General features: G+C 38.3%; 2 protein-coding genes and 1 long non-coding RNA gene across 7 annotated transcripts in view; 1 reads left to right on the top strand and 2 right to left on the bottom strand.

The window, feature by feature from the left end:
* Positions 1 to 8,363, bottom strand: part of LOC105254229 (metabotropic glutamate receptor) — a 10,033-nt gene extending 1,670 nt beyond the window's left edge. The window contains exons 1-7 of one of the 2 annotated variants that reach the window (XM_025410828.1): positions 7,767 to 8,363; positions 5,822 to 6,167; positions 5,236 to 5,734; positions 4,614 to 4,729; positions 2,982 to 3,253; positions 2,248 to 2,632; positions 1,040 to 1,511 (exon numbers count right to left, since the gene is read on the bottom strand). In XM_025410828.1, coding sequence (XP_025266613.1) covers positions 1,040 to 1,511; positions 2,248 to 2,632; positions 2,982 to 3,253; positions 4,614 to 4,729; positions 5,236 to 5,734; positions 5,822 to 6,167; positions 7,767 to 8,320 — 2,644 coding nt within the window. In that variant the 5' untranslated portion in view covers positions 8,321 to 8,363. The remainder of the gene's footprint in view (positions 1 to 1,039; positions 1,512 to 2,247; positions 2,633 to 2,981; positions 3,254 to 4,613; positions 4,730 to 5,235; positions 5,735 to 5,821; positions 6,168 to 7,766) is intronic. The other variant, XM_025410829.1, reaches the window with a different exon arrangement.
* LOC105254230 (cysteine protease ATG4D) lies at positions 8,294 to 26,985 on the top strand. 4 transcript variants are annotated; one of them, XM_025410830.1, is made up of 7 exons: positions 8,294 to 8,427; positions 23,057 to 23,245; positions 23,497 to 23,841; positions 24,108 to 24,386; positions 24,535 to 24,776; positions 25,124 to 25,282; positions 25,534 to 25,724. In XM_025410830.1, exons 2-7 carry the CDS (start codon positions 23,092 to 23,094, stop codon positions 25,714 to 25,716), a joined length of 1,362 nt encoding a protein of 453 aa, XP_025266615.1. In that variant the 5' UTR covers positions 8,294 to 8,427; positions 23,057 to 23,091; the 3' UTR covers positions 25,717 to 25,724. The 4 variants fall into 4 exon arrangements, with proteins under 4 accessions (XP_025266615.1, XP_011261074.1, XP_025266616.1 ...); XM_011262772.3 differs by lacking the exon at positions 8,294 to 8,427 and adding an exon at positions 21,344 to 21,561; XM_011262770.3 differs by lacking the exon at positions 8,294 to 8,427 and adding an exon at positions 21,595 to 21,841 and having other exon boundaries at positions 25,534 to 26,985.
* LOC112638699 lies at positions 24,245 to 25,432 on the bottom strand. Its single transcript, XR_003123130.1, has 3 exons — positions 25,116 to 25,432; positions 24,513 to 24,730; positions 24,245 to 24,408 (listed from the first exon to the last, which is right to left on the bottom strand). It is a non-coding gene; the product is annotated as an uncharacterized LOC112638699 (long non-coding RNA).

The following is a 26,985-nucleotide window of genomic DNA, read 5'->3' as shown; positions in this document are numbered from 1 at the left end:
AATCGTCCTAGCCAACCATTAGCGCCAGCTCTCGCTCTGTAATCCCTTTCACGATTGCGTAGCCGCTGCCGCGTAATAATCAACGATTGTTAATCACAAAGCAACGGTAGGAACCGAATGATTTATAGCGCGTGAATAATGAATTGATTGAATGAATCAATTGAATTCAGAAAGAACGTGAATGAAACTCGCGAGGAGGAGAAAAAAAAAATAAATGTGCGGGGATCTGCATTATAAATAAAATGTTTAATAAGCGAAAAGCGCTTCTAAATCCGCGCCAGGATTGGCCCAGATTCCAGCTAGGAGCTGTTACATCCACAGCCGCCGTCACGCTATCGAATATCAAACCGTCTCCCGCGTATCGATTACTTTCTTTCGAGCGAAAGCCCCGAATGGGATGACGAGGCGATTCATCGACATCCTCGTCGTCGTCAGCTCCGGATGTCACATCGTGTCATGTCGGATTTTTCGGATGCGTCGCGAATTCCGAAGCCGGATCGACGCTACAGGTCCCCTTTAAAGCTAGGTACCTTGAAATGTCATTTTCATATCATTATTGTTTTGCGGAGAGAAAGAGAGAAACGCGACGCACGTGAGCCTGCGATTGTCAAGTTCGCGGACGGAACTTAATTAAATTCATATTTAAAAAAATGCATCTCGAGCAATATAATTATTCCTGCCTTTTACGCGTCTTCATCATCTCTTCCGCTATTTTCTCCTGAGGATTTTTTTTGAAAACGAGAGCAAAAACATTGATTTATAGATTTTAAGCATCTAATTATCGCGCACATTATTCACGCGCCATCAAACGAGACGATGATATAAATCGAGTGCAGCGGAAAGATAAGAGATCGATTGTCGGGTTTCCAGGATAGGAGAGGAAAAGGAAAGGGTCTTTCCCTTCTCGTATCGATTCGCGCCGCGCGGCAAATTGTTTCGCCAACAGGAGATCTACGAGAGAAACTCCCTTGCCTCTCCCTTCCTTTCCTGGACGGAAACCACGTAACTCGAGAGAGATCATATTGTCGGAGACCCTCACACTTGGTCATAGACGAGGCGCCGGCGCTGCTGCCCTGCTTCTTGAACGTGCTGCCCATGCAGACCTTGCCGCGTATATTCTTGTCCGGCTGGAAGACGATGATGTAGACCTTGGGCGAGTAGAGGCAGACGAGGGTGACGGAGGCGCTCAGGCTGATGGCCACGCAGAGCGTGGTGATTTGCGTCTCGTGGGCGTTGCCGGTGCCGAAGTAGATGGGCACGAAGGCGAGCCAGATGATGCACGTCGTGTACATGGTGAAGCCGATGAACTTGCTCTCGTTGAAGTTCTCCGGTATCCTGCGGGTCTTCACCGCGTACACGGTCGAGACGAGGATCAGCAGGGCGTTGTACAGCTGGGAGAAGAGGAAGCTCATGTCCTGGATGTTGCACTTGAGGATCACCTGGCGGCGATCCGGATACGAGTACCTGGTGCCCGGCGGCTCGATGATCATCCAGATCAGCGTGAGCACCACCTCGGAAAAGTCATCTCTGTCTGTGTCTATGTCTCGCGACGGACGAGAAGACAAAGCGCCCATTTCGAACCGAAATGTGTTGGGATATCCTTCGCCTCGACGCGAAGGTTTTATAGTCTTTTCTTATTAAAAATTATTCTGAGGAAACTTCCCTCGAATATTGGAATTTTAAAATTGCAAATTTGTATTTTTTTAACTAAATTTTAAATTTTTTAACTAATTTTTTTTTTTAATTTTTAAATTTGTATTTTTCTTTTACGATTGCTCGATGTTTCCCTCTATCAAATCTTTATAAATGTTATTACATCTCCTAATTAATTTGACGATTTTATTACAATCGGTTGATTAATTGTGCTAACAATCATATATTTCACTTCCTTTTTTATTCAATATGCAGCATATATCATTCAGTAAATAAATAAATAAATAAATAAATAAATAAACAAACAAATAAACAGGTATTATCTCACTAGAGATTTTCATTAAATTGCATGGATGATTTAACTCCGAACAATTAATCGCCTTATAATTATCCAAGCTCGCATTACTCGTTTTAATTAACAATCTCGTCCTAATTTCATTTCATGCTACGCATTACGAGAAGCTCGTGTGTTTGATTTAAACGAGTAAATAAACGTAAACTAAAGGAAATTGGCTAGCTAGAGAAGACGCAAAGTTCTTTTAAAGCTCGGTTCGAAATGGAAACTTTATCCCATCAGGATCGGGATCCACTTACCTGAAAGGCGATCAGAGCAGCCGCGATGCAAACCTGGGACGTCGGACTAATGTACCGCGGCCTGACGGCAGACCGCGAGGCCGAATCGAAGATCCTGGCGATCCTGTTGGTCTTGGTGAGCAGGGCACCGTACATGGCGCTGAAGCTGACACCTATCCCGAAGCGCTGCAGGACGCAGATCGCCGTGGTCGGGGTGGCGAGTAGCACGAAGGTGTTCAGGTAGCAGACGAGGACGCCCGCCAGCAGGATCGCGGTGAGCTCTCGTCCTGAGGCACGAACCACCGGGGTGTCGCGATGTTGAAAGAGCAGGCACGCCACCGCCAGGGTCGTCACGATCCCCAGGCAGGATATCACCGCGGGCGCGATGGCAAAGGCGCTGCTCCACCTGATGAAAGATGAATTCTTGAGTAATTATCTTTTGGTTAAAATGGGACAATAATCCCCTTAAAATGAGTTGGTCTTGTATATTTTCGAAAAAAATATTATTCTTCCAATTAAATTAATATTATTATAATATTAATTTATTATAATATTATTATAATAATATTAATTTATTATAATATTATTATAATATTAATTCTTATAATTATTATAATGTTAATCAATATCTGTAAATCCTACTCTTTAAAAAAAAATCTTTATACTGTTTGAAGTAAAATTTATTTTAGGATCGATAGCAACGTCAAGTGTTTAAGCTTCATAGAGGAAAAAAAAGAGGACATGAAGTCGCGCACCTGATATGCTTGATCGGAAGCTGGTAGCAGCCCCGTTTGTCAGGATGCGGCCAGTATCCCGGGCCGCAGTCCCTGCAGGTGTACTCGTCGTAGACGAACTCGTACGCCTCGCACTGATCGCAGACCCAGCAACAAGTGTCACCCTGTTGCTTCTTTATCATACCTGGCTCGCAGGGCAGCGAGCACGCGGAGATCGGTATATCCTTCGTCCCCCGCGCCCACACCATCTCCTCCGTGCGAATGTCCAGGGAATTGTACCATTTGCCCACCACCTGTCGGCCATTGATTTGTCACCGTATGTCGCATGTATCCTCGCTCGCTTCCGATACGCAAATTTTTCGATCGACTATTCCGCCCGCGAGATTTGACAGCTGATCAAACCCTCGAATTTTTTGGCCAATTGCGCCAAATGAAAAAGAGACAGAGAGGGATTTGAATTTTGTCGCGCTTAATTTTAATTACGCGCCTGATGGAAAAAGTTTATTCCGGTGGAATAATGTAATAAAAACATTTCCTCGCGATTATATATTTTGCGCAGAAATTACATTTCATCGAAAGAGAATCAAATAAAAAATTTCCAAGGTTTTTTTTTTATGAATATTTTATATTTAAAATGTGCAACTTCAAAATGACATTTGCACAATTAATTGTTATATTTACAGTAGTAAAACAAAATAATATCAAAATAATATAAATATACTTCTGGGTAGAATTGCTTATAAATTATAATACAATTTCGTGCAATTTTCAAACATTTTTGTTATCGTTGGATTTTTTTTTTTACTTTTAAACTTAAATTACTGGCTAATTACTTCCGATTCTCTCTCTCACTCTAAACACCCTCATATTTTTCTTGTCCTAGAGCTCGAGGATCCAATTTCGCATCGGTTTTCCTTGGTGGAAAGCGTTTTCTCACAAGTTTTCAGGGCTCTCGAAAGTGCAGTCACGGTGCAACTTTAATTACTCGTTAAAAAGGCAGAGCCATCCCTTTGCGCATTCGTTTTATTCGATTCCGCGTCGCATCATCGATCGCGCCGACTTTACACGCGTATTATCGAAAGCAGGCGTGTAAAAACCAATATCCAAAATGACTTTTAAGTACTTTCATATATGTATATCGCTATTTTTTTAATTAACAAACATTAAATAGCAGGAAAACTAAAACAATCGATCGCCATAGAATTGATTTATATCGACGTTTATTTAAATCCAAGTATTATTTCTATTATTATGCAAGAAATCGATATAGCATTTCCGATGACATTCCAATTTTTCATCTCTGAAGCGTCGAATTTTAAGAATTTTAATTTTGAATTCGAAAATCCCATCGAAATATAAAGCACAACTTTGCTGTATAACCGAAAAGAGTTGGAAATAAATTTTTCAGACCCGAGGGGATCCGACCAATTTGAGCCTCGAACAGTCAAAATTGCCCGACCGCCGGAAAATTTCATCCCATCCGCGGAAGGAATGACGTGGAAATGGAAACTTTATAGAAGCCGAAGTGGCTTCCTCGGAGTCCCAATTCAACTTATCGCTCCCGGCGAGAGGAGACGGTTTGTTCAATTATGCAACGGGCGGGGGAGAGCGATAACGGCGTGTCGCGATGATTGCTCTCCAAATGAACCTTACCCGATAGTGATAGCCGTTGGTGCCATTGTTGTTCGTCCCCTTTCGAAAATTGAGGATCTCGTATCGCGCCAGACCGTCCCCGTGCTCGTCGAACTTCACCTCGCTGCCGGCGTCGTCTGCAAAATCGTGACGATCGTGATGACCGCGGATTCAGCCGCGAGCCCTGAAACGACATTCGGCTCTCGAACCGAATTAACGACGCGATCTGAGAGGGCGATAGCTCGTCAAGTATGTGTCGTGCGTAGCAGAAAGCTTGGGCAAACGTCGCTTGAAAAATGTACAAACGTGAAGCGTGGAATCATAATAGTCTTCGAAGGTAAAAGTGACGAGGGAGCCGAGTATTGATCCAGCGAGCAATCATTTTTATGCCCGATATAAAAGCTTAACCGTCGTGTTATTTCACTCTTCAAGATTGACGATGGGTATTCAATTTTTTTACATTAAGATCAATTATGTCATTCCTTCGATATTTCCTTAGCGTTCCTTCCTCCCGGCGCTTCTCCAGCGCTCTCGACAGAGAGCGATAAGAAGAGCGGGGGTGGAGAAAGGCGACGGACAATGGGAGGCGAACAAACGGCGCGTCGCGTCGTCCCCGATTATTCTGCCGTTTCATCGGACTCACCTATAAAGGACACGTTCAGCAGATAATTCCTATAGAACGCGCCGCGGTCGTAGTTGGCCATGGACGGGCACAGGCCCTCGACGCGGTCGCGGCAGAGGTCTCGGCGTAGATTATGAAGGGCCAGGGCGAACGCGTACACCGCGTCCACGACGAACTGCACCTTGGATTCCTGCTCGTAGCCGCTGGCCGCCGTCAGCCTCAACTCGGGCTTGCACGGGGCGAGGCTCTGATTGCCGGAATTGGCGCTCCTCCAGCCCACCTGCTGACTGAGACGCTCCATGCTCGGCGTGTACCTCCTCAAGCGGCAGCCGAACACCTCCTCCCAGTACTCCCCGAACCAAGGATTCCGTCGATTGTTCTCGGGGGTGAGCGACGCCATGTACTCGTCGAAGCCGGGGATGTTTTCCGACTGCAGCTCGACGGTGATGGCACCCTCGGCCTCCTCCTCGAGGCCCTCGACCAGCTTGCTCTGTCGACCCCAGCCATCGCTGGCCAACCACTGCAGAGATATTGGTAGGTTATTATGGTTTAGGAAGAAAGAGATTTTATAGGGCTACCTGGGGGAGTTTTTCTCCTCATGTCTGACCTGGAAGGGCTGGCTGAGGTTCAACCGTTTCGCGGCTTCGAGGATACCTCGGGCGTCCTCCGCCCGAGTGAACAGGACGATCGCGCGGGCGTTGGGCTTCTTGCTCAGACGTTGGATGATGTCGTCGTACACCTTATCATCCGCAGCACTGGGTACCTTGAGCGCCGCTGCTATGCAGACGTTCCGTTCCGTTGCCTCGCGCGTGAACACCTCGATGCCGTATTCGCCGTAGCTGCCCTCCGAGTAGACGGTGGACACGTACGACCAGTTGGCGCTCTTCACCACGTCCACCAGCGCGATCGACTGGAAGGTGTCCGGCGGTACCGTCCTCGCAAAGTAGTCGAACCTGAGGAATCACCGGCGAATGTAAGACACGTGAGAACTCGACTTGATTCCATTCGAGTATTCATGATCGACTTTATAAGTAATCGTGGATTTTCATGAAGCTATCACAAAATCATTTTTACATTATTCAAGAATATTTTTATTTGATTTATTTATAAATCTTGAAGGAGGATAGTAATTTTCTTCATCAAGTAATAATTAATTTTAATTTCCTTAATCCTGGATTCTTGACAAATTAATAGTAATTTTTTGATAAAATAATGACTAATTTTAATTTCCTTAATCCTAGATCATTGATCAAATAATAATTAATTTTAATTTCCTTAATCCTGGATCATCGACAAATTAGTAGTAATGTTTTGATCAAGTAATAATTAATTTTAATTTCCTTAATCCTGGATCATTGATAAAATAATAATTAATTTTAATTTCGTTAATCCTGGATCACTGACAAATTAATAGTAATTTTTTGATCAAATAATAATTAATTTTAATTTCGTTAATCCTGGATCATTGACAAATTAATAATAATTTTTTGATCAAATAATAACTAATTTTAATTTCCTTAATCCTGGATCATTGACAATTGCTTCTGTAAAGTGATGGTTAAAATTAAGAGATTAGTTACTCTAGAAGATTAATGATAAGGAATCCAAAGGATTAATTATAAAAATTCATAGCTCTTAAATATTGTCCAATTCCTCCCGTCGTACGCTTTTGTTGTATCTTCAAATATGTACTTGTTAAAGCCACATAGAACGTTAAACAGGGACAACTTGAAAGTTTTCTAATGACACTCATACACGATGTCGGCAAACAACGTCAGAAACCGTTTGATAGAAATGTCAGAAGTTCACATTAATTACAGTCAACGTCTTACCCGATGAATCAACGATTGTCAGAGCCAATAATTGGAGAGTTTATCTCCAGAGTGTATCTTCCAGGACTGGAGATTTAAACATTTTTAATGCAAGTATTTTTCATCGACACGTGAAATACTATCTCCTTACTTTTTTTTAGCAATTTTATATTTAATTAAATTGCAGATCTTCATCAAGCTACGAATTTTTCCGACAGAATTAGAATTTATTCAGAAACTATGAATTTTAAAGAGAACAGAAACGTGAAGTAGAAATTCGCAAAAATATGCATTCCAATAATACGAGCCACGCGAATGCAAATTTATATAATTAATGTATAATTAATTACGCCCTCTGTCACAATTGTAGTGTGCAAAATGATTTATGTCTGTCGACGCAAAAATTGTTTCATCGTTCTTTCAGTCGTCGTCTTATTATCACGTTTGTTACATTTTGTTCCTTATTAAATTCTCTTTTACTTATATAAAATTTTTAATTTGAATTTTCAAAAAATAATATCGAGAGAAAAGAAAATTATTTCTCAACGAGAACACTCGGTATATTTCTACACAACTTTATTTTCTCACTTTACTCGACAGGCACGATGGGTTATTTCTTTTTTTAATTTTTTTAATTTAAATTCTTTTAATTTTTTCATTTCCTTGTTTTAATTTATCTAACATCCACGAATAAAAACTATATTACAACTTGAGCTTCTAACTTGAAGGGAAGAGCTCTACCTGGTCTTATCGCTGAGCGCCTTGGCCGTGGAAGCCGGCGATATTTGAGGGATGTGAAAGAGCCTGAGCAGATTGGCCACCTGTAGCGATACCGAACTATAGGAACCACCGATGACCCCGAAGATGGGCCCCGCGCTGGCGGTCTTCTTCACCCTGGGCGTCGACCTGTCCGCGCACTCCAGGACGCTGATGTCGATGTTGGACAGGGACGCCCTGACGAAGTGCAGGCTCTGATTGAGCGCGTACGTGTCGCGGCCGCACGTGTCGAGGATGTGCACCCCTAACCTAACCCCCGGCAGCATCTCGTCCTTCCGATTGATCTGATCTACAGCGAACAGCATCGCCTCGAGACGTTGGACGCCCCGATGGTAGATGTTGGGCCCGCACGCGGTGCCACCGCCCTTCTCGTGCACCGGGAACAGTCCGCCCAGCACGATGTCGCCGGGTATCAGCACCGCCTCGCTGTGCATCCTCGGTTGCATCAACGACACCGTCGATAACCGCTGCAGCGACAAGGTCAGGAACAGCAACGGCCAAGGCACGCGCTCGCGCATCTTAACCGCCGGCTGTGGTCTGCCTGTGTCACGCTGCCCTTGGCAATCCTCGCTTCGTCGGAATCTAGGATCTTCGATCCACCCTCGCCCCCGTTACATCTGTCAAGGTGAGTCTCTTATCTCGAAGCAAGCACCTATTTCAAGATGATACAGCTCGTCTCTGCCCGAGTGCTTTCTCGTCAATCGAATCTCTCCTCTATCATTCCTTACAAACAAGTTGAATCCTTGCAGCTTGATTACGGCCCAATTACGGTGCGATTAAAATCCTAAAAAGGTTACGTCGAGACGGAACAATATCCTCTGCTCTGGTACTTACCGTATTCCCCGCAGACGGAATCCTAGATGGTCCATCGCATCGTCGACTCGCGGAAGAGGTCGGATTCCTCGCCATCGATTCCGAATATGTGGACACCGACCGTGAACTTTGGCTTTTTGACCTTTTCTCGGGCAACACGCACCTTGCCGCATCCCTCTCCGCAAGCTAATAGTCTTGGGAGAATCGACGTCGATTCCCTTTCACAATCACTTTCGCTTTCTCGCTGCGAAAATTCCTCGCATCGTATGCATTATTTCTTGGATTCTTGCCAAGTTTCTTCGTTCTTCACTCAAACGCCAACATTGAAGCTACATAAATCCTTCCTAAGATCCTCTTAAAGAGGGCTTTAAGCTTTGCATCCGATGAGATTATTCTCGAACGTCTGTTGTTCCGATAAATCTGGAATCGAAGGGGAAGAATATCGGAAGACTTGGGTTCCGGAAACAATTATTCGGAGCCAACTAGGTTCTCCTCTTCGAGTTGGAATCTCCTACTCTTCTTCTTTTTTTTTGTTTCTTCTCTCCCTCTCTATTTCATTCTCTTTTATCGAGATTCTTGCTTTTCTTCTATGAAATCTTCTATCGTTACCGAAACAAACTCTTCCTCTTCTTCTATTATCATGTCACATTTTTTACCCCTATTAAGACACACGATTTCTTGTTTTACAGGCGTTCCCTTTGCTCTATCGAGGAGTAGGCTTTTTCAAATACTAAATTTCTGGCTCGTTAAACGAATTGAATTTCACCGGAGACGAAGCTTAACGAGGTCGACGATGATGGTCCGGTTTTAAAGTCGAGGCGTATCGGCTTGATATTGTTTTGAATTTCAAAGCGACTCGGTTGGAGGCGCGATCGCTTCGATCTTCATTCTCCGCATACGTGGACTCGGGATCAGGGAAGTCGAACGTGGGGATCGCGGGAAGAAATCTTCCGCGAGGATCCTGCAAAATTCCATTTCGCCAGATTAGATCTCCCGATCCGCTTACACGCATGACGTTATATTACGCTAACTAGTCCCTCGCGTGTGTAAAGTTATCGGGTACATCGATCACGACGGGGGATTGGGGGTTGGAGGCGCAAACTTTCCGGAGTAGGAGCTCGAGACGAGATACCACCCTCTCTCCGTCGCTCTCGTCGAGGGAAATCATCCAAGTCGATGTAGGTGACTTCCGTGCGAGCGGGAGAATTGGCTTCTCTCTCCTTCGCGTATCCGCTTTTCGGACTAATAATTTCGCCGACAACTTCCGGCCTGTGATTGCCTAGGAAACTGCTAATGCGCGCACGCCCTACATGCAATCTGCGAGAGGGAGAGGAGGGGTGGGTGGATCGGGCAAGGGCAAGCGGATATTTCTCCGAATATATCTTTCCAGCGAACAGCAAGTAACATTTATATAATTGTTAGTTGCAATTTCCCCTAATTACATAACATGTAACGGTTATATTGTTGTTATATAACAGTTATATAATGGTTATACAGGGTGTTTCATAAGTGGTGGGCAAAATTTCAGGAATGGATTCCTCATGCTTAGAGAAGAAAAAAAAAGTTCAACATAGGTTCGGAAATGATTAGTTTTTGAGTTATTAAGAATTTTATAATATAAAATTTTATTTAATTAAAATTTTATTTTATTAAAATTTTTACAATACAAAATTTTATCTCATTTCTCGTCTTACAATTAGATGTCCTTTTCAACAATGTTTTTCAAGTTCGGCGGCCTGCAAAACATTGTTGATGCCTGTAAAAGGATTTCTAAGACGAGAAATGAGACAAAATTTTGTATTACAAAAATCTTAATAACTCAAAAACTAATCGTTTCCGGACCTATGTTGATTAATTTTCTTTTTCTTCTCTAAGCATACACAGAAAAAAAGGACATTCTTATTTTGAAAATAAATTTAGTTTTAATGGAAATCTTGAAATGAGATTATATCGCGTTAATTTAAGAAAAATATAATTGCTTGAATAATTGCTCTTGAATGAAGCCATTTTATATAGGTCAATCGAGAAAAATATATTCTCATGATTTAAGATTTAATTTTCTCGAATGGAAAAGAAACAATGTTGGCTAGGAAATAACATTTTTAAATCAAAGATTATAATTTTCTTAAAGTAGAATTAAATAATTATATATTCTTGAGGTGACAATTACAATTATTAAAATAAGACGATAATATTGTTGAAATTTAAAATTATTAAACTCTTCGAAGAAGATTGGCAATTGTTGCGTATATACGAAACAATGAACGCGTTAGTTTAAGTAAACAAGTTTCGATTCGACTTTTTTTTTCTGTGTGAGAAATCCATTCCTGAAATTTTGCTTACCACTTGAAACACCCTGTACATCGGTTATTTAACTATTATATAACAACAATATAAACTGTTACATGTTACGTAACAGTTATATGACTGTTATTTGGTGTTTGCTGGATTAATACATCACTAAAACGTGCATATCTCGAGATTGCTCGATAATCTCGTAATCTCGTTCGACGAGGGGAACTCGCCCTCTTCTTTCCCTTTTCTCTCTAACCGCGCGGAAATAGCTCGCAGATGCAACGACACGAATATGTAAACACACGTAACATCGCGAATCCTATCGGGATCGCCTCGATAATCCCAGATTCGATCGGACAAGGGAAAGGGGGAGCGCGGGAAAGATCTCTCCCCTCGTTTCACCCTCTCGGGGGTGTAACCGCGTGGAAGTGGCTCGCAAATACGGGGGCGTGATTATGTAAACATACGTAATATCGCGAATCGTACTCGAGATTGCCTCCGTAATCCCCTGATCGTTCCGACTTGACGATGAAGCATGCACGCGCGGAGAGAAAAGTCCTCCTCGAGGAATAATTGCGTGGATATAACGTGGGAGGGGGCGAAGGGGGGCGAGGGGGATGGGACGTGGCAGGAGGAAGCGCGCACCGAGATTACTTCCGGCTGTGCATCGTCGCTAATCGACGAGCATCTTCGACGTTAGACAAATCGCGAAAATGCGGCGGGAGAAATCAAATTGACTCGTTTTATCTCGCCCGATTATCTTGTTACGCGTGGATTTTAACGTGAATTTAACGTGATATTTAAAGCGAGAAGCGACCCGCGCCTCCCCCTCTTTCAAGTGTCCAATTTTTGAATTGTTTTTATTCATCTACTCTATTTATTCTCGAGTCCTTAGGATCCATGGGTTGGGGGAATTTTTGTTTGGGAAAATGAAACTGTAAAATGGAGAGAAAATTCAGTTTAATTCCTTATGATTTTAGATCGAGACTTCTAGCTAATTATTTTTCCATAAAAATATGAAGAAGGCTCGGTGATCAAGAGTTAGAGTAAAAGAAAGAATAGATACTAATGCATAACAGATATACAAGCTTACTTTTCTTTTTGTTTTATTAATAAATATTAATATACATTTACCTAATAATTGAATTTCCATCTTCAAAACAAAATAAATAATGCATCGTTCAACTCTGATATTTATTCATTAATAATATTTAAATATTATATGTATATATAAAAAATTAAAAACGTATAATGTGAACTTTTTAATAGCTTGATAATTTTTTTCATAAAATACGTTTACAATTTTTTTATATTTTATAAATGAATTTAATAAAAAATTTATATAATGAATTTTTATTAATATATATGTAAATTTAAAATATCATACATAAGATATATGAAATAGAATTATAAAAAAATAATAAAATTGATAAATAATAAAATTAATAAAATTAATAAAATTAATAAATTAATAAATTAACAAAAAAATTTCGAGAGATGTCAAGTTCTCCTGGAATATAATGATTGAAAAATTTGCATAACAACTCTTTTTAATAACTTGTTTGTAACTTGAGAGTGTTAACTTGATATTCGTACCGATAATTGCCGCATCTCGGTGAAGTTCTTCATTATGACACGATGTTAATCGATCCATTCGGAGTCCAGCGATCCAAGAGAGAGAACGGGATAGATTTCGTTTTGTAGCCTTGATTTTAGAGGGTGATTCGTACAAACAATACGATCTTTTTCACGCCGCGAATCGTTCAATCATCGATCGCCTCGTCGTTTTTTCGGCGTTCAAACTTAAAAGTCGCAAATCAAAGTCGAATCCTCTCATGAGACTTCGTTTCCGACCGCGTCGCGCGTTAATCAGCCGCGATCGATTTTCAACAAGGGCGAGTAACAACGAATCCTCGACACGTCCTTCCCTTCGCGACTTTCCCTCTCGTTGAGCTTCATCTTTTACTTTCTCCGCGAGTCTCCGCGTAAATCCAGTCGAATGGAAATCGGAGGGACCCTTATCCGCACCTTCTTACCGCGTCCTCGTGTAAATCCCGGCGACGTGAAAAGTCGGGTCTCGTTATTGCGTTTTCCCGCCCTCGCGAATACCTGGAACGTCAAGCCAGGATCAGCGAGAATCCACGCTTTCTTTCCATCATTTCGAATTCGCGACTTTGCGTCTCGACGCTTTTCGCGGTTTGACAGATCGTCCCGGAAATTTTCGAGTCACAAAAACCAGATAAGAAAGAGAAGAACAGAGAGAGAGAGAGACGCACTTCTTATTATCCCGGGTGTCGGAAAGACAGGAGAAAGCTCTTCGCGAATTATTTCCTGCGGAAACTCTCGAATTCGCGAATGAGAGAAGTAGAGAAAGAAAGAGAGAGAGGGAAGATCGTTTTAAGCGGCTCGATGTAACCCGGAGACACCCTTGCGCGTCTCGCTTTTGATCCCGGCTTCGTCGATCGACGATCGATCCCGTCAACCGGAACCACTTCCGGGGGGGCGCGAGATCCTCCGTCGTTCCTCGCGTGGAACGACCGTCTCCCCCGTGTTCTCCGGAAGTCGCAGGGTAGCGAAAGGGTAGCGCGCGAGCGAGCGGGGGTGACGTCGCGCGATCGCAGCCGCCACAGCACGACTGGCCGAACGAACGGGCCGGAACGAGCGGGCCACCACCCCCTTCTCGAGCCGCCACCCTCTCTCTCTTTGGCCGCTTCTCGTCGACGACAGTGCCGTACGTATAATTTTCACGCTTCATGCAATTTTTCTCTCCTTCGCCGCCCGCAATTTTCCGAGTCGCGAACCCGGAATCTCGTCCTCTCTCTCTATCTCCGGGGTGAAATTTTCCGGGGGTGAAAGGCACGTGTCGACCTCTCGAGCCGCCCTTTTCTCCACTCCTCGTTCCCTTTCCTCGCATCGTCGCGAGTCGTCATCTTGCGCGAGGCACAAGAGCCGAATGAAGAGCGTTTCTCGTCCGTTTCGTGTCGTTAAGATTTTTCCTTCCGCCCCCTTTTGCAGTTTCTCTCTTTCTTTCTCTTGAATCGAGAAGTGGTAACCTTACTTGAAGCATACGCTGAATGAGCCCCACTGTTTCGAAACGCGAACACGAGAATTTCCCTCGTCTTTGTTAATAACACGTTCCTCGGAGAGAAAATTGAATTTTGACATGACGGGGTGTCAAGTATCATCACGCGCGCGGCTACGGTCGATTTTTTCAATTCAGTTTCAAAAACTGAAATATAATATTGGAGGAAAAAGGAAAAAAGAGAAACAGTATAGTATTGTGCGAGAAAGAGACAGAAATGCACGAAGAAAAGAGAAAAAACTGCAATCGCGTTGCCCAGAAAGCTAGAGAGAGAAAGAGAAGTTTACAAATCGAATCAATCATCGTTCTCTTGTTACGAGAGAATAAAATAGTAGTGTTATATATTTTGATGTTATATGAAGCTTTAATTTAACAATACATCCGTTATGCTTGAGTTTTAAATTTTATACAAATTCTTCAATGATGTTCAGATATATTTAAGATCTTAAGCTATTCAAGATCTTCTGGAAGCAACAGAATTTGTTTATATTGTGCCAATATGTCTTATATTAGTTAATTTTATACTAATTTTTTTTCAACGAAAATGTTGAAGCTCTTTGTAATTTCTTTTAAATAATTAACAATTTCGAGTAATTATATAACGATTTAAATTATGGGAGTTTTCTGACGAATTAAATACAAACTGTGAGAAAAAAAATAATCAAATTAAGTATAAACAAAATTTTCTGATGCTTTCGAGGAATTAAAATTTCAAGACAATTTTTTAATTTTTGAAAAAAATCTAAAAATTCTAGTTTCTAAAATTTTAAAAATTGATAAATCAAGTAACTATTGGATATGTTATATGAACCTTTAATTTTGCAATATATTCGTTATGCTTGAGTTTTAAATTTTATACAAATTCTTCAATGATGTTCAAATAAGCTATTCAAGATCTTCTGAAAGCAACAGAATTTTTTTATATTGTTCCAATATATCTTATATAAATTAATTTTATATTAATTTTTTTCAACGAGAATGTTGAACCTCTTTGTAGTTTCTTTTAAATAAATAACAATTTCGAGTAATTATATAACGATTGAAATTATGGGATTTTTCTGACGAATTAAACTCACCCTTTGAGGAAGAAAATAATCAAATTAAATATAAACAAAATTTTCTGATGTTTTCGATTAAAATTTCAAGAACAATTTTTGAATTTTCGAAAAAATCTAGGAATTCAAGTTTTTAAAATTCTAAAAATTGATAAATCAAGCAACTATTGAATTCTGAAGAAATCGATTTTTCCTCTCAGAATTTTCGAGTCTTCATAGAAACATCATACGTTTGGAATCTTTTACATTTTTTTTTCTGTAAAGTATCGACTTGAAAAAATTCGAAATCGACTCGATCTCATATCTCTCTCCGTCGTCGGATCATTGCGTGCTGCAAATAGGAACGTCATGCTGCACAAAGTCCGGCAATAGGGATAAGTCATTTTATTGATCCGGGCTTAATATCGCGCTCGTAGGCTACCTATCCGCTCTGCTTGCTGAGTTTTCTCTTTTCACGGTGGAAATACATATATATGTATACACATATATACGCGAACGTATACGTGTACGTGTATTTCTATGCGTGCGTGTATGGCATATCGTACGGTATCGCTCGCGCGCGCGAATAAACGTAAAACACAGATAATGAAAATGTCAATATGCAATGGGACGCGATCCACGCGCGATACGCGATCCGCGTCTTCCACGCGACTCTTTTCGCGCTTCCGATATTCCTGAATATTGCTGAAATATTTGGATGCGGGGCACGCTATGCGCAAAGCCCTCCATTCATCTCTTTCGTTTCGCGTTATCGAGTGGAAGGCTCGATTATGAATCGCGTTATGTAAAATACACGGAGCGTCTCGTGACCTTAAAATTTATTCTCGACGGATTCCCGAGAGCGCGAATTTATAGTCGATTTTTCACTTCTTATTGTAAACTTTCGGTCCTCCTCGCGTTACAAATCGTTGTAATTAAATCTCGAATTAAATCCCACGAAAGTTTTCTCGATAGAATCTCCTCAACAAATCGGGAATCTTGGCTTTTTAATTACTTATTAAAGGATCTCTACTTTCCAATATTGTATGCCTTTATAATTAAACTATTAATTAAAATTCTTTTCAAATTTCTATTCTATCGATAGATTCGTTCTACTTGAATTATTTCATTATTTGTTATAAATTAAATTATTTTAAATATTCTATTATTTGTTATAAATTTTTCGTTTTGCCTAATTTATATTTCCATTAATCGAACTTTGAATTAAAATTCCATTAATGTTTTATCGATAGAATTTCTAACAAATTAAATAAATTGTTAAATTCTTCGAGAAATTTATATTCGATTTTTCATTATTGTAATTTTATAATTCATTATTACTTATCGTAAGTAAGTTTCTTTTTCTCTCTCACTCCCCCTCTTACATCGCGAAAAGTTTTAAAATTTATAGCATGTATATAAACTTGTCGCGAAACTTCAATTCGCGTATCAGCTTGCGTTTTTCCGAAAATTATATTTTCAGAGAACACATTAAGGTATTTCGATTTAACTTCAATCCTCCCAGATAGGTCTTGGACGACTTTCGAAGTTAGTTTATACATTTCTGAAAATCAGAGATCGAACCTTTTACGGGATGTCATCCGTATCAGGATGTTTAGCGCGTCCGAAATTTCCGAGGCCGTTGCGAGGAGCTTCTGTTGCGAAACACGAATCGGGGCTCGCGAGGGATTATACAGAGGAAGATTGACGGTAGGAAATGAAACGGCGGGGCAAATACGACAATAGACCCATAGAAATAGAGAAAGAGAGAGAGAGAGAGGAAGCTCTGACATGTAAAGCTCTCTTGGCTCGGGGCACGAAGCTATTTCACTTAATGCGGATGCAAAGAAAACGCATATCGCGAGACGCCGTTACGCAAATCTCTTCATCCTATCCTGATTTTCCGGTTTTATTACGAAACCTCGGAGAAAGAAAGAGAGAGAGAGAGAGAGAGAGAGAGAGAGAGAGAGAGAGAGAGAGAGAGAGAGAGAGAGAGAGAGAGGATGAATAGATCCCTATTCTTAGGCGACGTACAATCGTGTAACTTATCATGTTACGTGTTCCTTACTGATACGTCACGTACAGATATAATACTTTTAGCCGGAACCGGAATTAGGTCGCGAGAAAATATCGACGGCGCGCGCCATAATTAGGATTGCGTCGCAACATGGAATATCGAAGAAAGAAGAATGACGTTTATCTCGTACTTCATATGTGTGTGTGTGTGTGTCCTATGTTACGTTCTCGAATCAATTTTAATTTTAGACAATCGTCTCTCTTGCATCCCGCGAAATAAACATATGAAACTCATAATAACATCATTATGACATCATCATGATTTTATTTATTTAAAAATTACCTAAACAAAAATGATTAAAAAATGAGTTAAAGATGACAAAAAGAATCATAAATTTTTAAGTTCAATAATCGTATTATATAATTTTGAAAAGATTATGTTGCTTAAATATAATTAAAATATACATGAATAATTAAACAAACAAGTAATTGCGTAATATATATAAAAAATGATATTATTATGATTGATTCTTAAGATTTCATACGCGAAGTATATATATTCTCCAACAGATCGAGTTCGCTAGAATTGTTTAATATCAAAAATAAGTTACCAAAATTGCCAAAAGTCTATCAAATGAGATCATTATGATTTTTCTAAGATGACTTTTAGGTGACGTCATAATAATGTCATTATGAGTTTCATGTTCTACCTGGGGTATATTATTCGCGCTAGATTCGCGCAATCAAAGACAAACGAGTCGCTATCGCTTATATAACTTAAAAACTGCGATTATTATTATTATTATTATTATCCGGAAACATTGATTCGTACTCGAGCGCGATTCGCGTAATCGACGATTCAATCACGTTCTATCGCGTATCTGTTTCCTGTCGCGATTTATTTCCCGCGTTAAGCGTTGTTAATTCTATTAAGAGCTTTCGATACTAGGAATATCGATAAAAAAAATTCATAAAAATTTATCGCAAAGACTTTACCGAAGAGAAGAGGAGAGAATAATTTTCCTCGCGTTGCTTTTTTTTCTCTTATACGAGAGAGATAAAAAAAAGGAGAGAAATCTTTTTTCTATATTTTAATATTTTTTTATTATTAACGCGTTGTAAAAAATTATATTTTATTATAAATTCACTATATTAAATGTTTCGCTGGAGATCCGTTTAACTGTTAGGGGGATATGTTTTCATGTCCGAGACACGTGATATACGTGCCGAGCATCAATATTGACCCTTCAGGGATTTAATCGAGATCGGAGAATTCCGATTTGTCGCGAGAACCATCATCGATTCTAGGAAAATAAAAAAAAACCCCTGATAATTAAGCCGTCGACCTACATCGCGATATTGTTCTTAATCCGTGTCTTCAAATTGATCAATATCACTCATTGATTATTAATCGCTTCTCGTCGTATAATTATTGCGAGTGTCGCCGTCGTTTGTTCCACGAAAGATAGATCCGTTTTAAGCGTTTGCGTCGATCGATTTCTGAACCGCCAAAGTCGCGACTTTGCGACCAATTTTATACCCGATGCAGGATATAATCTATATAATCGACCCGCGAAATTATCTTTCAAATTATCTTCCCTAAATAAAGAGGATAATTTTAAAGAGAGAAATTTACATTTTAGGAAAATTTTCACTTTAAAGCGAAAACTGAAGAAAATTACATTTTAGGAAAATTTTCACTTTAAAGCGAAAACTGACATTTTGTTTTAATCATAAAAAACTTTAACAAAAGGCAAATAACGCCACGAGCGTTGAAGAACGACGCAAATAACATAAAAAATTAATTATTACACATTAAATGATGAAGAATAACATATTGATTATTTTTTTTTAAAAAGATATAAAGACGCTTGATCGTGAATTTTGTTTTAACTTTGAATTAGGTACGATAAGTTGCATCGCGATCTCTCAATCCTGCTCCTTTGTCTCGGGATCATTGATCCTGGCACACGTGGAGTTGAATCGTGAGCAGTCTAGCAGTGGATTTTTATACTCCCGAGATATCTGATTATCTTTTTAGAACGAGAGAATTGAATCGGGAGAGAGGGAGAGAGATGCGAGAACGTGGGTCGAATAAATGGGACGATCTTGTTATTGATTTTCGTTTCTATAACAGCGAGCACAGGAGATATCGCGCGATCGCACGACATCGGTTTCTTCGAACGAGTTTCTTCTTTTTCCAGGAGAGAAAAAATGTGTAAACAGCGACGTACCCAGGTGTCTCGACTCATCTTCGCGAATTCGCCTTGAGATGCCAATAAGTCGTCCATGCGTGTGTTGACCGATAAGATAACGTCCAAGTTGCATTGTGTGCCTCGCTCTGATAATAAGAAAAAAAAATTAGTTTAAACAAATGTAGGCAAGAACAAATGTAGGCAAATAGAATCGCATGATTGCACCGCGGGAATTTATTTCGAATGCGAATCATACGAAATATCGTAAAAAAAAATTGCGGTATCCAAACATGCGATATGAAATTATATATATAATATCTTTTGAGATATTATAGCAGCGATCAATAATGATAATTATATTGCATGCAAAGTGAGATATGTATATCAAAAATAATATCTCAGATTTCCGAAATAATTATGTCATATAGATTTCTAAATTATATAACTCTAATATTGCAGCAATATTGCCATAATATTGCTGCAATGTTCTGTGCTGTATGGGAAATTATTTACACATTATATATTTCTATGCTTATATAATACATATTATATTTAAAAAATAATGTGGTCAGAAAGAGAGAGAGAGAGAGAGAGAGAGAGAGAGAGAGAGAGAGAGAGAGAGAGAGGAAGGAGGGAAGAGAATATTTTGTGTATAAATTATTTTATAGAATATATCTATATATTCTATAAAATTATTTTATAGATATATAGATATTATTGTTTGCTATAAAATCATCTATCCCAGCAAACACCAAGTAACATTTATATAATTGTTAGTTATAATTTCCCACTCAACAATATAACTGTTATATAACATGTATCAGTTATATTGTTGAGTGGGAAATTATAATTAACAGTTATATAACTGTTATTTGGTGTTTGCTGGGATATTATTATTTTCCCATACAGCACAGAATATTGCAGCAATATTATTAATATTGTTGTAACATTGCAGCAACATTGCAATATTGCCGTAATATTCCCAGGTAGAACATGAAACTCATAATGACATTATTATGACGTCACCTAAACTTCACCTAAAAGTTTTTAGAAAAATCATAATGATCTCATTTGATATACTTTTAGCAATGTTTGGTAACTTATTAATATCATTTTATATATATATATATATATATATATATATATATATATATATATTATCGCAATTGCTTGTTTATTTAATTATTCATGTATATTTTAATTATATTTAAGCAACATAATCTTTTTAAAATTATATAATGCGATTATTGAACTTAAAAATTTATGATTCTTTTTGTCATCTTTCACTCATTTTTGTAACTTTTAAGTGATACATAAAATCATGATGACGTCATAATGATGTCATTATGAGTTTCATGTTCTACCTGGGTAACTACAACATTCTGTGCTGTATGAGTTTTTAAAATAATATTCTATAGAATAAATGAAAAGACCAACATCGTACATTCCCACACAGCATCCATGTTCAAAAAACATTCAGAGGACATCTTCAAGATGTCCAATCGCCCAAAGATATCTCCAGGATATCTTCTGGGTGTCTTTTAGATATGCATGCTGTGTGGATTTTGTGTAATAAAAAAATCAATTAAACTTCCCGTGTCTCTTAAAGTGAAAATAATTCGTCTTAAAACATTTTATTTAAAAAAAAATAAAGAATACCTCCTGATCGATTAGTTTCGATGCATCGCATTCGCAGCTCGACGAGCTATCTCAACCTCGACCATTCAACGCTTTGAATTGGACGCAACGCGACGATGGAGACGTGATCAACGTTCCTCCCATCAGGTTCCTCGAAGAGTCGATCGCCTCTTAATCCGCATTCGTCTTATCGTCGCTCCCGCTGTGATTTTGCAAGATAACATTAGCGAGATTGCTCGAAAAAAACGCGTCCGGCTACACCGCGCGCCGCGCAACCGACGCGCATGCGCGGCCGGCCGCACCGCGCGACACGCACACGCGCGTCCCGCGATTGTCCCGTTCGACCTAGATAGGCCTCTGCGGCGTTAAATTCCGCATCCCGGCCTGATCGCTGATTGGCCGACGCTCTTTCGACCGGCGATGGCGGAACCAATGGGAAATTTCAGCGTGCAAGCGCGTTTGACGTCTGACGCTGTTGCTGGCGTCTCGTAGAATCAATCGGCAGCGCGCGCGGCGGGTCGACCTCGGTCGGGAAGATGTAATATATCGCTCGTCCTCGATCGCACGTGTCCTTTCATCAACGAGATACCGCGGAGCGTCGTCCCCGCGATTCTCCGGTTCGACGCATCCATCGCTTCTATCCTCGAGCATGAACGGCCAGGTGCATTCGTCGCGGGAGAGGTTAGGTGAGCAAACGTCACGCTGTTTACCCCGATTTTGGCAGTTGGTCTTCGCCGCTTCGGTCGCGATATTTCTGTATCTTTTCTCCCAGCTTCCTCTCTGTCCACCGCCGACAGCCTCGGGTGTCTTATGCTTGCCCTATTCTGGATGCAAAAGTTCAACGAGAAGGGCGTGTTGTGTGCTTGAATGTATGTTATGCTTATTGCAAGATTAAGCGTCAGGAGATGATTGTCGACGATAAGACAGAATATTGTGTGAAAGCTTTGATCATCCTTGCTTTTCAAGGTACAGCTTTTTTTTCTTGGAAATTTTTATAACATTGTTTTATGGAAATTTTTTTATAATTTTTATATTATTATTTATTTATTTTTTTTAATTTATTCATGTGGCTATTTTGCAGAATTTATTACGTTTGTTTGAAACAATGGAATTAATTAACGGATACAAACGGATAATTGATTCGATTAAATGGAATGAGTGTAAATTAAATTCTTTAGACGTATGGTACAAACACACTTGCGACAACACAAAGGAAAACTGAAATTAGAAGTTAATTAGTTGCATGTTATAGTCGGAATATTAATGGATAAATTCCACTGTCACATTTTTTTTATATGAATATCTAGCTCTTTACTAGATCTCAGTATCGCCTTTGCCTTCCTCTTTCTTTCCTTTAAAAAGTAAGGAATGTGTGCTCTTTGTCTAAAAGAAGAGGTAAATTTGCCTACTAATATTAACTGTTTTTATCATTGTTTTGTGTGTTGAAATATTCACTCCTTGTTAATAGTATTGCGAGCTAAATAACCCACTGACACTTATACTTCGATACAGTTACATGCTAAGTGCTTTGCAAATAAGATAAGAATGCAGGAAAGGCAATAGGCAGAATTTTTAATTTATTTACTTTGATGATTTACGTGTTGTAACAGTCTGTTAATGCTAATTTCAGAGCCATTTATTTGGATTATTTGAATCATAAGGCCAGGTGTTAACACACAGAATAATAATAACATTAATAAAATGATATATATAAAAAATAAAAAATTTATAGAATAATATTCATATAAAATATAGAATAATATTTATAGAATAATATTCATATAAAATATAGAATAATATTCATATAAAATAAAGATAACAGTATTAAATATAATTAGAGAAGAGAAATTAAAAGAATTAGTAGAGGATAACTCTAATATGTAGAAAGTTAATATATACAAACTAGCATTTTTAAAAATAAAATCATATATATAGTAAATAGTATAGTAATATATAGTAAAATATTATTGTGCAAATTATAATATTATCATCACTATTAATACTATTATACCACTATTAATTAATTATTACAAAATTATAAATTACTATCTCTCGTTAGGATATCAAAATTTATTTTTCTTTAAGGTATTAAGTAAAATAATTTTGTCTTTATCTCAAGATAACAATATTGAAGATATCAGGCATAGAATATTAATATAAACACCGGATGTTGTGCCTTAGGTGGTTTCGGTCCGAGTTTCGGATTATTTTCCGGGATGATCCCAGACCGTGTACCGGCTATGCAAATTCCCATCACGGACCGAAGTTTCGGACCATCCGAGATACCATTGGACGACACTATGGCAGCTACGGAGGTCGACAGCAAAGTCAAGACTAAATTGCTCTCCATGTGGAACAATGTTAAATATGGTTTGTATGTTTGATCAGACACAATAAAGGATGTTATGTCAGCATTTTTATATTTCAAGCTTTGTTACATTTTAAAACATTATATTATAATAATAAAATTATAATAATAATCTTATATTAAAGAAAGACAGATTAGATTGTAATATTAATTATAATAATTTATATATAAGTAAAGTAATTTATATATAATATATATAAATTTTCTTATAACATAAAAGTTCTAATATAAAAACTCTCTTTTTGTAATAAAGGGTGGACTGTGAAGATAAAGACAAACTTCTCTAAGGAATCTCCAGTATGGTTACTGGGTCAATGTTATCTGAAAAAATCGGAGGATCCTTTGGAAAGGGCGTCGGAAGCTCTAGAGCCAGTTGGAACAGGGAGTCAGGTTTCCTTGGCGATGGACGCCACCAATTTCGAGAACACGATAGAGGAATTTAAGAGAGACTTTGTATCGCGTATCTGGTTAACGTACAGGCGAGAATTTCAGATATTGAATGGCTCCACTTTCACCACAGACTGCGGCTGGGGCTGCATGTTGCGCAGTGGACAAATGATGCTAGCGCAAGCGTTGGTTTGTCATTTCCTCGGACGAGGTGATTATTCTTACTTTTAAAACTTATTTCATCAATCAAATCTATCAGAAATAACTTCTTTTATATAATTTAAAAAGATCAAATTAAAAAATAAAATGAAAACCAATTAAATTATATTATTATAAATAAGGGTTATTATGAATTTTAAATTCTGTTATTCTTTTGATAGATTTTTTATTTCTCAATTTTATTCGATAAGTACAACAAATAGCTTGCAATCTGACTGTTATTGTATTATATGGAGCTAAATAACTTTCTGATTCTAGAATGGAGATGGCGGCCGGAACAACCGATCGAGACTCTTCAACAGAGGCTGGACGACCGCAATCATCGAATGATTATCAAATGGTTCGGCGATCAATCAGAATCTCCGTTTTCCATACATAGGCTGGTACTATTGGGTGCCTCTGCGGGAAAACGCGCGGGTGACTGGTATGGCCCTTCCTCGGTCGCGCATCTCTTGAGTCAAGCTGTGGAATGCGCCAGCAAGCAATCCAATAGCAACTTCGATCACTTGGCGGTATACGTTGCTCAGGATTGTGCAGGTTGGCATTAATCAAGAAAATACTATATATAAAATGTAATAAAAACACATTCGTTTTGCAAAATATTAATATCAATTTTACATTATGTCAAATTTAATAGAAAAATGCTGTATCAAATTAACTAACGATTAAATTAAACATTTTCCAGTGTATCTACAAGACGTCGAGAATATTTGTCGCACTCCTGATGGTAAATGGAAGGCGCTGGTGCTATTGGTGCCTCTACGACTTGGCGCTGACAAGTTGAATCCCGTCTACGCACCCTGTCTAACATCGTTGCTAACCTTGGATACGTGCATCGGCGTGATTGGCGGTAGACCGCGACACTCGCTCTATTTTATTGGCTATCAGGACGATAAATTGATTCATTTAGATCCGCATTATTGTCAGGTAATTTTCAATCTTTCAAATTAAAATATTGCTTTATAAATATCACACTTTAATGTTTGGATATTTAAATACAATTTTAATGTTATCTCTAAATCGCTAAAGTTATCTTTAAATTTTTTTGCACTTAATTATCTTTAAATTTTTTTAAATTTAATTATTTTTTATTTTGTATCGTTCAATTTATACTTCAAATATCATATATTTATCATATTGAATCATTCTGTAATTATATTATTTGTATTTCTTTTTTAGCACACTTTATCAATTGCTCGGAAAACATTTTATCCTAGAATACATTGGATATTATTTACTTGCTTGCTCATTCACTCGTTCACTTACTCATACAGGAGACCGTAGATGTGTGGAAAAATGATTTTTCATTGACAAGCTTCCATTGCACGTCGCCAAGAAAGATGTTGCTCTCAAAAATGGATCCTAGTTGTTGCGTAGGCTTCTACTTTCCCAATAAGGAGGCGCTCACCGACTTTATGGAAACGATTCAACGAGTAAGTGTGCACATTTTTAATCCTAATATGATTGTTCAAATGCAATTTAGTACAGCAAATAAGATAAGATCCCGATATCTCTTCTTGATGTGAGTCATAATGTTTTAAAGATAGAAAATAAGTCGAATAAAGCCATCTATAAGAACAAGATAAATAAAGAGATAAGGTAGAGTTTATATTTAATTTTACAAGAAAAGATAACAAGGTATCAAGCGTAACGGGAAAGAGATCTCAAGGTTAACATATTACAGTTTGTGATACCGAATCAGAAGACGAACTATCCAATGTTTCTGTTCTGCGAGGGAAGCGGCAAGGATCTCCAGCATGGTATCGAGGTCGTGGAAGGTCTCTTGCCGTCAACGAGTCCATTCGTCGATCGCGAAACACTGGAGGACGATTTGTATGAGTCTGAAGAATTTGAGTTGTTACAATAAGATAAAAGAAGGGAGCGAAAGAGAACAAACAAATGATATTTAAACAAATATCGAGGATACTTTCGCGAAAATATCTTTATTCATAAGCGTCCAATATTTCTTCGCAACGATGCTCTTTATATCCGCTCCTCTATAGCGAAAATGTAAGAAAACATCATAGTAAGCGCGAGTCGAATATATTATGTCGGAAAGGTATGCGAAGAACAGCGCATCTCCAGGATCTCAATGCGTGTTTGAAGATAAAATTCTAGTTTCACGCAATGACCAGCTGTTGTTATTTACGAGATAAAAAAGAAAGAGCAAGATATTATTCCCGACGATGATTCTAGTACAACTTAATCGATTAAGCTGACTGTATATTTTTTCGATCATATAATATGTATATATTATGCGCAATGAGAATGCACAATTTTTCTCATCCGATTATACACAATGTCGAAATTCTCATTCATCATTTTATTACTCCTTAGTAATAATTAACTTGATATAACTTAATATCGCATAATAATTCATTAATAATCATATTTATTTATTTCGCATTGCATAATTTCGTGTTAAGCACGACGTTCGTAGATCATAACTCCTTGATTGTATATTGAAACAGTTTTGCGACGATGGACATCACAAATTGTATTTAATTTAAATCGAACACATTTTGTGATATTTAAGTTTAACAAGTGATAACAAGTTTTTACTAAATTGTTTCTAAAATATATGGAACGAAAATCCCACGCGGATATTTAAATGTGACAATTCTCACAAGTCTGATTTACTTAAAGGAAAATATAATAATGCATTAATTATTTAGTTAATTTATTTTTACGACTGAATAAGTCCTGAGTAATTTTTGCTTTGAGAAAGGAATAACGAGGGATTCGTTAGTAATGTGAATACATACAGGGTGAAGCAGCTAATAGTGTACGCCTAAATATCCGTCTAAGAAAGATCTGACACATCTGTATCTATTTATATATCTATAAATAAAAGAATTGAAATTTAAAAATACATACTTAACGAGATCTCGATGAAATTTTTGAAATTTCAAACATTTTAACTCTGGGCGAATTTTTTCCTTGTTACTATGTAATCCTATCTTTAAATATTATTTTATCTTTAAAAATATTCCCGCAAATTTTCGATAGCGTGACAAAAATATTCAAAGTAGAAGAGAATAGAATAGGATAGAATAGAAAATTATTAATTTTTCGTGCTCCGAAATTATTCAAGGATTAAAAGGAAAAGAAAAGTAAGCAGAATATATTCAAGTGT

The sequence above is a fragment of the Camponotus floridanus genome, unplaced genomic scaffold (genome assembly GCF_003227725.1).
Source record: "Camponotus floridanus strain SB8 unplaced genomic scaffold, Cflo_v7.5 scaffold35, whole genome shotgun sequence".
Taxonomy (NCBI): Eukaryota; Metazoa; Arthropoda; class Insecta; order Hymenoptera; family Formicidae; genus Camponotus; species Camponotus floridanus.
Note: the sequence above shows the minus strand (reverse complement) of the source record. Positions and strands in the feature narration are given on the sequence as shown.

What these genes read in the sequence shown, in the direction of transcription:
- LOC105254230 (XM_011262770.3), top strand. Translation starts at nt 21,781, where the DNA reads ATGATTGTCGACGATAAGACAGAATATTGTGTGAAAGCTTTGATCATC. An exon ending in CGTTGCTCAGGATTGTGCAG is followed by an intron (nt 24,387 to 24,534) that starts GTTGGCATTAAT and finishes AACATTTTCCAG; the next exon opens with TGTATCTACAAGACGTCGAG. An exon ending in TAGATCCGCATTATTGTCAG is followed by an intron (nt 24,777 to 25,123) that starts GTAATTTTCAAT and finishes TTACTCATACAG; the next exon opens with GAGACCGTAGATGTGTGGAA.